The 10,955-nt window shown below is 38.0% G+C and overlaps 2 protein-coding genes across 11 annotated transcripts; one reads left to right on the top strand and one right to left on the bottom strand.

Annotated features, from left to right (window-relative positions):
- Positions 1-332: 332 nt before the first annotated feature.
- LOC106749795 (ubiquitin-conjugating enzyme E2-22 kDa) lies at positions 333-3,234 on the bottom strand. 5 transcript variants are annotated; one of them, XM_014629628.1, is made up of 5 exons: positions 2,942-3,234; positions 1,530-1,682; positions 1,328-1,428; positions 899-1,062; positions 333-819 (listed from the first exon to the last, which is right to left on the bottom strand). In XM_014629628.1, exons 1-5 carry the CDS (start codon positions 3,002-3,004, stop codon positions 680-682), a joined length of 621 nt encoding a protein of 206 aa, XP_014485114.1. In that variant the 5' UTR covers positions 3,005-3,234; the 3' UTR covers positions 333-679. The 5 variants fall into 5 exon arrangements, with proteins under 5 accessions (XP_014485114.1, XP_014485115.1, XP_014485112.1 ...); XM_014629629.1 differs by having other exon boundaries at positions 1,346-1,428; positions 2,942-3,226; XM_014629626.1 differs by lacking the exon at positions 2,942-3,234 and adding an exon at positions 1,941-2,270.
- LOC106749794 (ribose-phosphate pyrophosphokinase 1) lies at positions 2,288-10,638 on the top strand. Of its 6 annotated transcripts, none has more exons than XM_014629619.1 (7): positions 2,288-2,432; positions 4,126-4,333; positions 5,010-5,193; positions 6,690-6,764; positions 9,729-9,952; positions 10,028-10,361; positions 10,488-10,638. In XM_014629619.1, the coding sequence occupies exons 1-7, from the start codon at positions 2,369-2,371 to the stop codon at positions 10,578-10,580; spliced, it is 1,182 nt and encodes a 393-aa protein (XP_014485105.1). In that variant the 5' UTR covers positions 2,288-2,368; the 3' UTR covers positions 10,581-10,638. The 6 variants fall into 6 exon arrangements, with proteins under 6 accessions (XP_014485105.1, XP_014485106.1, XP_014485109.1 ...); XM_014629620.1 differs by lacking the exon at positions 6,690-6,764 and adding an exon at positions 8,406-8,429 and having other exon boundaries at positions 2,289-2,432; XM_014629621.1 differs by lacking the exon at positions 2,288-2,432 and adding an exon at positions 3,503-3,642.
- The last annotated feature ends 317 nt before the right edge of the window (positions 10,639-10,955 follow it).

Genomic DNA, 10,955 nt, shown 5'->3' on the forward strand with positions numbered 1-10,955 from the left:
TATAATTTACAAGACTCGCAATTAATAGATCTAAATAGAGCATGTTAAGGATAATATCACGATTTTGTGGCAATTTCTTTCACGAATATCCGACTTTACTAGAAATTCAATATTAGACAATATTCTTAATATAATTTAAAAAAAAATGTAATGTGAGATGTTGGATGTAAAAGCTGACGAAATGATAGATATATTCTACAATATTATTTGTAACCAACGAAAATAAAATATTTGTTACTAATTTTTTACATACTAGAAACAAGGAAAATAAATTTAGAATGCATATGATTTCAGTTTTGTATCACATTTTTACTCGAAAAGGATTTTACTTCTTTTTTTTATTTTCAAGAAACTGTTGAATTTCAATAGAATATGATATAGAACAATAAATTGCTCACAAAATTCTTAAAATTTAGCTAACTGATTCACATTCGCTGTTTTTTTATTAACTATTTTTTTCCTCATGCCTATGTTACAAATTAAATAAATGACTATTAGTGGATATTGAATAGCTTTTCTGGTAGTGTCTTTTTTATCATCAAGATATTGTCATTATAAGTGCTGATTCCAATTGTAAAATTACTATAATATCAATATCCAAATATGATGTTACAAAACAATTCTTAATGACAAAATGAAAGGTGCTTGGATGTGTGACAGATTAGCTATACAGTTATCACTAACTGAAGAGGCAGTGCTCGGTGGCGCGTTCCAAATCCCAGTTATACGAAGACAGAGCAACTCTCGCACTGTGCTCTTCGATTCCCATATCTGTTAATCGTCTTATTTTGTCATCTAAATCAGGTATTTTTGCTGGTCCTAGAATTAATATATATCATATATTTTAACATATAATATGAATACGCGTGAATCTATAAATATGAAAAACATTACGTACCACCTGCATATACAAATGTCCAATGTGTGGCAGTTTGACGAAACATTTCTGGATGTTCTTTATATTGTTTAGCGACTACTGCATCTTGAGGGTCATCTGGCTCCGCTGCAGATAACAACGCTTGTAGTGACAGCAATACTGTGCGCAAAGTCATTGCAGCAGCCCTTAGATATGGAAATGAAGATGAAATTAGAGGGAGAGGCAGCCTACTTTCTGTTTTCTTTAATTTTATAAAGTTGCAAGAACAAAATAAAAATACTTAGAGAGAGTAGAAGGATATTATCATTTTCAAGTGATAAGAATAATTTATAGTAAAAATGAGCGTGATATAAAGCTATTTTGTATTGCGACAATTATACTATAAGAGTAAAATAAAAAATACTACAAATAATATTTCGGTTAAAATATAAAATGTTTTCAAATACATACATGTTTGCTGATACATACCACTGATCTTTCAGAATATCCAAACAAATGGCACCGGTAACAGAGGATATATTAGGATGCCATATTTTTGTTATAAAACGTACCTGTAAAATAAAATTTTTATTTATGTAAGGCAAAGTATTAACAATTAATTGTCAAGCAATATATCGCGCTTAAAGAAAATATCGACTTACAAATTACTTACTTTGGGAGGATTGAAAGGATATGTCTCGGGTACATTAATCTCGAGTACAAAATTGCCCCCCTCATATGGTGTGTCTGGCGGACCAGCAATTTCACCTTTTAATTCGGTAAGACTATCATTGACCAATTCAACCTTAATCGCACATTTGGCTACCTGTTGATAACAAATAAATAAAACATTAGAGAATAGAATTTGGACGTAGAATTTTCGCAAAATAAACATACTTACATATAAATAAACATATAAACAGAACTGTAAATAGCTCATAAAATGTATTGTAAAATTATATGGATTTGTTCAAGTTTTATATAAAGATTCATAACTTACATAAATTTACACAATTATAGAAGATATATAACAAAGCCATTAATCGGTAAAATGAATAGAAGCAAGAAGAAAAGGAAAGGTTACACGTTTCAGAGATATAGAAACAACTGAAGGCAGAAGAGGGACATGTCGGATGATAACAACAGCGACGCAATGTTTCCTGGCAAATTCGATACGGGCGGTACTTATTTCCAAATCATTTGTTTTGCAGTGGAATGGTATACCAGTTACACAATCATGGATAAGGGTCTGCGAGGCAAGCAAACACATTGCTAAATTATGCTTCCTCATAAAATTCGTGTGTGGTACAACGTCATTCGTTCGCAATAATTGGTAAACATGTAATCAACATAACCTATGACCAAAGAGAGATAAGGAGAATCTCTACCGCTTCGTAACGTTATAAATCACAAAACTAACATGGCATATCAGTTATGATGCTCTGGCGTGATTCAGCCGTCTAAAGACATGTGAAAGCATCTTGGCGCACCGGACGTCACAGTGAATACACAATGAGCAACTTGAAAAAGTGCAAGGCTGCACATGGATCCTGCTGCCAAGATCCTGGACGTCGCAGTGAGTATATTTAATATCTACATCTGCACGCTCGAATTAAATCGTCGACGTATAACGCGAAGGTGACGCTAATTATCCTCTTTGTACGTTGGTGCACGTCGTCGTCCAAAAATACACGCCGCTCGTTAAAGCAAAATGTGCGAGAGAAGGTGAAAATATAATGCAACAAATATATTAAAAAAAAAAAAGAAAAGGTCAACGATAGAAACACAGCCAAGGTTCTCGAGTGGGCGATACGTAAGATACGTCCTCCGCTCACGTCGTACATCAGCGAAAATAAATGAACGCATAGGTGACAGTTGACCGAACGATACACAACAGGTGATCGGGCTTTGTTCGGGCGAGATTCGTTCGGCGGCCGGATCGCACGTAGCGGGTGAGCGAATTCACGCTGACCGCGGGATGATCTCGCACCGGGTCGCATCTCGCCGAGAGGAACGGGACTCCACTCGGGGTGCCCCCTTCGCAACGCGGCCAGCGTTCATTCGCTCGCTCGCTCGCTCACTCACCTCCTCGCTCTTTATAACCTCTTTGAATTCCCGTTTGATTCGCTGCGCCGCGATGTTCGCCATGGCTCCGGAATCGTCAGTATGGTTAGCAGCACGCTGTCATTGTCGCACGGATGAATGAACGTTAGAGGCACGTCGTGCACGTCGCGAATCGCCGTGGATCGCTCTTTTTTCTACGTGAACGCGACGCACGTCCGATGCGCCCTGCGTGATTTTTCGCCCGTCACCCTGCGCGCTGCACCCGTACAGCAGTGCGGTCGGCGCCCTAACCACCCGTGGCCGTGTCCAGAGGCTCCTCGCGCTCCTCGTAACGTACACATGCAATTTACCATTCGATCACCGCCGGCGCCACATTTGATAGCAAAAGTTGACTGTCACCGGATCGCGCCCGCGCCTTTTGAATTTCGTCTAGGTTCACGTCGCGCCGCGCGACGGACGGTCTCTCTCTCTCTCTCTCGTCCCGCTCTGTCCCCCTCCGGTTAATGCGATTTAACGGCTCGGTTGCGGCGGCATAAAAGCGGCACGTGTTGACCGTGCCAGTCGAGATCTTTCAGATTGCGGTGACGGTGTTGTTTCACGTGGACGCGTTAACGTTCGGCGACGTACGAGGAGGTGCGAGCACGTGGACGACGGCCGCTCGCTGCGAGATCCCGGACAGGGAGGCATCATCGCGCGTGGCGCGCGCGCCTGCCGAGCAAAAAGTCCGATGAGTAGAAACTGGTAGCGCTGTGAACGGCGAGGCCTACCTACCGAGAGAAGACGACCGCGCGAAGACGCTCACGCATCGCTCGTTATTGATCTCCGGCGTCTTCCGTCACGAGAGAGGGAGGGAGAGAGAAAGAGTGATAGAGGTAGAGAGAGAGAGAGAGAAAGGGGGGAGGGGGCCGAGAGTGGAACGCGTCCGGTCGACATTCGACCGTCGCAATTGGTGATTTGTGCCGCCGCATAAGCCGTGATCTCTCGCGGGAAAATAAGAGATAATTGGTTCGCCTCGGTCGCGCGTGAAACGGAAAGAAGCACGCGAGAGAGAAAGAGAGGGAACCGGTCTCTCGCGATAAGGAAGCGTCGTTCGCGCGGTTGTGATACCTCGAGCCGCCCGCCGTAGGCGGAGCATACACGGCGACGTCACGTCCGGCTTGAGCGCGATCACCGATTGGCCGACCGCTCGGTGGTTTCTGTTTCAGTGATGCCCGTGTCGCAGCCAGTGCGTGCCAAGAGTTTGTTACGCGCAAACTTGGAAAACTCACGCGGCAGAGCTTTGCAGAGTAGGATGCCGAACATCAAGGTCTTCAGTGGCACCTCGCATCCCGATCTGGCGCAACGGATCGTCGATCGGCTCGGCATTGACATCGGCAAGGTTGTCACGAAGAAATTCAGCAACCTCGAGACATGGTAATGGTCGTCGTCTATTACCGGGCCCGTAACTACGTTATTATCGTTGTATCGGCGCGGAGCATAGCCGCGACCACGTGTCATTGCGCGCGTGTCACGTAATCCCCGACCGGCGGTACTCCTCGCGCTCCAACTCCGTCGCGTTTCGCGAGTTCCTCGTGCAGCGTTGCTCTCGCACAGCCCGTCGGAACATCCCCTTCGAGCGAACACGAAGCCACCCTGTCGCGCCGATTCGCTCTTCGTTGAGTTTGGAGTCGTTTTAATTCAGCGCGTCCGCGGCGTAGATCTATCTGCGCTGCAACATTTGCAGACGAGCAGCATGCGGAGTCACGTGCACCGCTAATATTAAAATTTGCCGAATCTGCGGTATATACACGTGCTCGCGTTACGGAGATCGCGGGCATGCTCGTATATGGGGAGCAGCAAGTATGCGAACGCCGAGGACATCGATAATTAGAGTTCCTTTGTTAACGTCTTTTCTCCCTGAAAATACAAAACGTGTATATTAACGAGAGGATGTTAATTCATGTCTTTTGTGCATTCGTCAGAAGTAACATCCGTTCTTGCAGCAATGATTTCTACGTCGCCGAACATCGGTTGTTTATATGTACTAATTTGATTTGTATCCTTTTTTCTTTCAATATTAACAGAAAAAGTAAAATTTCTGTGTATTTAGCGTGGAGATAGGAGAATCTGTCCGTGGAGAGGATGTGTACATCGTGCAAAGTGGAAGCGGTGAGGTGAATGACAATCTGATGGAGCTCCTGATTATGATCAACGCTTGCAAAATCGCCTCAGCATCCCGGGTAACAGCTGTTATTCCTTGTTTCCCCTACGCCAGGCAGGATAAGAAAGACAAGGTAAGAGGCAAGGGTAATATCTTGATTATCCGTTTATAGATAGATTTGTGCTCTGAGTAGTTTAACAAGATAGGTATAAGCACTAATAAGCAATCATTTTTAATTACGATGTTGTTAAGCATAAGTATACATTATTTGGAATTAATTCGTTGTATGAAATAGCGTTCAAGTATGATGCAACATTCTGATTAGATAACACTCTAATTCTATTAAATATTCTCTTGTGTGAGTTCTTATGAAACAATCTTTAAAAATTAAAATTAGGATTATTTGAAAGAGAAAAAAACATGTTATTGAGTTGATTTTTCGCACATAAATCATTTTGATGGTATTTTATAAAATATTTTTCATCAGTTATATTATTGCAAATGTATGTATACATATAATTGAAATTTTATTAACGAGTATATAACGAGTAGTTCGCAACTAAAGTTCGATATATACATGGTAAAAAGTTATTTAGAAACATCCATTATTGTATATACATCGTTTACAAAAAATGTGACAACACTTGTGCATGGAGATATAGAATTTTATTCGCGGTATTTCAACGTTATGCTTTTATACTCTGAACATATTTATAAAATCGCGCGCCTACACATAATACGTATATGCATAGAACAATATTTTCTTTCATTTCGTACAATACTTAAAAGAATATCCTGAACGCATGTATAAGAAACGCTTGATATATTACAGTAATAACGACATAAATTTTTATTACAATTTACATAACTGATGCAGCATATGTACAGTTATATATATATATATTGGTCTGTGTATGTATATTATGTATACTGACCTATATGTAACTGCATATATGTTGCAATAATAGCTGTAACATGCATCATTACTAATATATATATATCATGAATCTACCAATTAACATAATCATAATCTCTCTGTCTACTTGAATAAATAAATATTAATATATTTTTTTTTTTATGTAACCTGGTAATCAGCTTACAATTAGTTTTCAACAGGATATAGGTGTGTCTAGTGATAACGTATATAATTAATGTATTCGCTCAGAGTTTCCCGTTTTATACGGTCGTTTAATGCGACCTGAGTTAAAAGATTATCTCGAGCTGTTTGTACGGTTCATGGTAACAGAGAGAAGCATGCTTTGGAAATCTTATACAAGTAGATAACTCAGCAGATCTTCTTTCTGGACTGTGAACTGAGTTGCTTAAGAACGTTTTATATTTAACACTTCTCCAATATATATATATATATATAATATTTAAGCACACAATATATGTACATATATAAGACATATATTTTTATATCATATCATGTAAGTATGTAAATATGTGTGTGCAACGATTTTTATCTTTTCAAGATATGTTACCAGTTTCCCAAGTTTCGTTTCTCGATGTTTATCTTACACTTGTAAGGTTCGATAGTAAAGACTGACGTGATAAGGGAAAGGTATTGACTCGAAGAAGAAGAAGAAGAAGAAGAAACTATATTTCCTTAATGTACTATCTTCGCAGGGCGGTGATGGTGGGGACAAGTCAGACTCCACTAAAAATCAGATTGTCATGAAGTCGAACGAGTGGAAATTCAGGGTAACTTGCGGCGGTCCTTTTATCTCTCGCTCTATTCTTTATCTCTCATAGCTTTGTAATCGACCGACGGAGTAATATCATTCTTGGAACGCAAAACTTGATATCATCGTCATTTAAAAAAAAAAAAAAGAAAGAAAGAAAAAGAACTTGTGCTTGTACTCTTCCGGCTTTATGTCATTGGGCTGCACCAGATAGTACACTTGTATGTCTTACAGGAATTTCACCATTCGCTGATTATTGCGACATCCTCTCTTGTACTTCTCAGGATATGTTTGTATGTTTTACTTCTGACAAAATTCTAACTAACGAACGTACTAATAATAATAGTATGAGAAAAGTGGGCATCGCGTGTCATGTGGTCCCGTAGTTACTATTATTATCAATTATCAAGTTGGGAGTTTTATAGAATAATTGTCTTAAGCTTTGCGGTTGTAATCCGGAATATACAGATTATATTGATTGATGTCTCTGCTTACGACTGCAAAGTATCAAGTGATATACTAAGGAAAGTATTGAGGGGAGACAGTTTTTATATAAATGATATACGACTACAAAATTTAACTGGATATATTAAATACGTAAAGGATACTGCTTTTCTTAAATCGTTTGTCATGAAGCAAGTGGTGAAACTAATATAGTCGAAGAAGGAGAATATATACAGATGCAGAAATAATATTATCATTGAGAAATAAGATTTGCAAGCGGTGCATGAATGATACGTGAAATGTGCAATAACATTGCGAAATATTATACATTGCAAAGTCATCTCGAAATCATGTTTATATAATTTAACTATATCATTTATATAACCATCTAAATCTTGTACAGATCAGGCATGAGTTCGACCTCTAGAGAAGCTGCGTCAAATCAGATTTACCTCGCATCGAAGTTTCATTTCGAAGCAAACACTCATAACATTGCTTTTAGTATCAACGTATACGTATATCACTTTTAAATACAGACGAAAATATAGATAATTATTAAATTACGTACATAGTTATAATTTTTAACGGTTTTATCGTTATCACAACGCAATTGTGAGATGTTTGTAATGAAACAAATAGCAAATGTTTTAGATATCGGAGCACTACAAATGCATATATCCAAGCATGTTGTTCAATAATAACATAGGGTTATCAGTGGGTTAGATAACCCAGACGAGTCTTGCAAAACTTGTGCTAGATTTCTTTAAGGGGGGTCTTATGCATATTTTTATTGCCAGAGCCATTATAATTACATTGTTAATTAATTTTATTCAATTACTTTTTTTTACATCAAATATGTTGTACATATAATTATTTTTTTATATTTTATACGTTATAATTCATTGAAAAATTGTTTTAAAATATATTTATATTTGCATGGTTATCATATGTTTATATATTTACAGCAAAAATGGGCACCTATAATAATTGTAATTGGGTTACTGCATGAAAATAATGTACAAAATAAGACTAAAAATTCTATACAACTCTCTGATTAGACAGTTATCGGATCTCCCGCATTCTTTAGATATATTCTTAGATCATATCGTAAAGTGAAAATATGTACGAGAGATATATATTATTGGCTATAATGTTTATTAAAAAGAATTTGCAACCACGTATCCTTCTAAGTTTCTGAATAGTTGGATATTTTCAGGATATTCTGCCCGTCCTGTCTACAGTGAGTATAATAGCAACGAGATTGTCGAGTGAAGCGTTTGCAATGATAACTCGATGAACCATTCGATCCGTAATATTATTTTGGAATCTAGATGAGAATTTTCTTTGTAGGACTAACCAAACTTATAATATCGTTGCTATACAGCACAGTGGTATCCCCGTGAATGAGTGAATGAATGAGACATTTGGTAAAAACGTATTGATATACGAATGAGAGGGCAAAATATTAATATAATAGCAGTACATTGTTGGCAATTAGTATAGTGGGGTACGCACATGTATGTTCATATTGGGTACTAATTATTTGAAGCTTAAAGCTCGGTGTTATTGTCCAAGTGCACTAATCAAATATTGCCTATTATCCTATTAATGCTGTTAGTGCTTAAACAATATAGGAATGTCAATGTGTTATTTTAGTAATAATGTCTTGTCGATACACAGTATACAATTGTGGGGAGATCCTATTAAAACAATTATTAATTAAGCTTTTTGTAAACCTTACACTCAGTACAAGTACTGGTTTACTAAGAATATTCCATCATTTGCACAATGCATTTCTTTGCGTTAGACAATGTACTAATATATAAATATACTTCAATTTGCAAAACTCTGTGAATTCTCTCTCGCATAATTTCGCACATATAATGTTAGAAATGCACTTACGCGTGACGTTGACATATATCTGTTTAGTAGAGTTTACCTTTAAATTTTTACGTTACGTACTTATGCGTTATTTATTACCAACACGTTTGCCCTCTTGTTCATCTCATATCATCCTTTGCTATTACGAGGGCAAAGGACTGAGATGCATTGTGTTTTCCGTTTTGCGTTCGTAATTTTAGATATTTTGCTTCACTTACAGTTGTCATTGAGAGTCTAACTGGGGTGCATTTGCAACGTTGTTTTCTCTTGTCGAAATATATTCTGTAAATATATGTACTTTTTGAAGTAATATACTTTAATATATATATGGCCATTATATATATATTTTGTCCCCTCTGATAAAAAGACGGAATCTCTTTTGACAGTTTAATTAATGTAATATTTGGTAAAACTCACTTTAAAAAAAGAAACCAGGCAGTAAAAATAAATGGTATACCGTTCGAAAATTTTGTTTTCAAAACTTAACAAACGTACTGGCTTGTAACTTTCGATTCTTTATAACAACGTATGTTTTCGGCATGTTTTTGAAGGATTTTAACAGCAATTTCTTTAAATTGCAGGATCATTTCCAGTTGCAAATGGACTTGAGGGACTCGTCTGAATTCTCAGAATTGATCCGTTAAAATGTATTTTACAGAGCCGCGCGCCCATCTCCGCAAAACTGGTGGCGAATATGCTCTCCGTGGCGGGTGCCGACCACATTATCACGATGGACTTGCATGCTAGTCAAATACAAGGATTCTTTGATATCCCTGTCGACAATTTATTCGCCGAGCCAGCTGTCCTCAAGTGGATTAAGGAAAATATCGTTGAATGGCGAAACAGTATTATCGTTTCTCCCGATGCAGGTGGTGCCAAAAGGTACGTAGACAGAGGATGGAAATAGCCTCTGCATAAAGGCATCACAATGATAAATTTTCCTTTTTCTTCTTATAGAGTAACATCCATCGCTGACCGATTAAACGTTGAGTTCGCGCTTATACACAAGGAAAGGAAGAAGGCGAACGAAGTCGCTAGTATGGTATTAGTCGGAGACGTCAAAGATCGAGTTGCCATCCTTGTAGACGATATGGCCGATACTTGCGGCACTATCTGTCATGCAGCCGAGAAATTGCTGGAGGCTGGTGCAACGAAGGTCTATGCCATACTTACCCATGGTATATTCAGCGGCCCGGCAATTAGTAGAATCAATAACGCCTGCTTCGAGGCTGTAGTAGTGACTAATACTATCCCCCAGGATGGTCATATGAAAGACTGTCCAAAGATTCAGGTGACTATACTTCGAACATTTACATTCCTATCACGATCACGATGACGGTAATGATAATATCGTGGATAGTGTTAAGTGCAATATGGAATTAAATGTAACCATCTTCTCTCATCTTCTTTCTTTCAGTGTATCGACGTCTCCATGATGTTTGCTGAGGCTGTGAGGCGGACTCATAACGGTGAATCTGTATCGTACCTGTTTTCGAACGTACCCTATTAGAAGAAAATCTTCCGTAAGATTTTAAGTCATGTAAGAAGAATATACTCTTTTTACATTTGTTTATTGTTATTGATAGTTAAAAACTATTTTGTGCTCGAACAGATACATTGTACGTATCCTTACTCGAAATTGAGATCTATACTTCCCTTATTTTTTCGTGAACTTCCACAGCAAGTACGGAAGTAATTGGAATTCTGATGGATTTTTAGACGAATTGGCGATACACACACACACACACAAACACACACACACACACATATATATATATATATATAAATAAACATACATGCATACAACATATGCATGCATACATATACATACATATATATACATGCATACATACATACATACATACATTTTATATATATATATATA

This window comes from Dinoponera quadriceps, unplaced genomic scaffold, assembly GCF_001313825.1.
Source record: "Dinoponera quadriceps isolate SergipeBrazil2010 unplaced genomic scaffold, ASM131382v1 scaffold3289, whole genome shotgun sequence".
Classification (NCBI taxonomy): domain Eukaryota; kingdom Metazoa; phylum Arthropoda; class Insecta; order Hymenoptera; family Formicidae; genus Dinoponera; species Dinoponera quadriceps.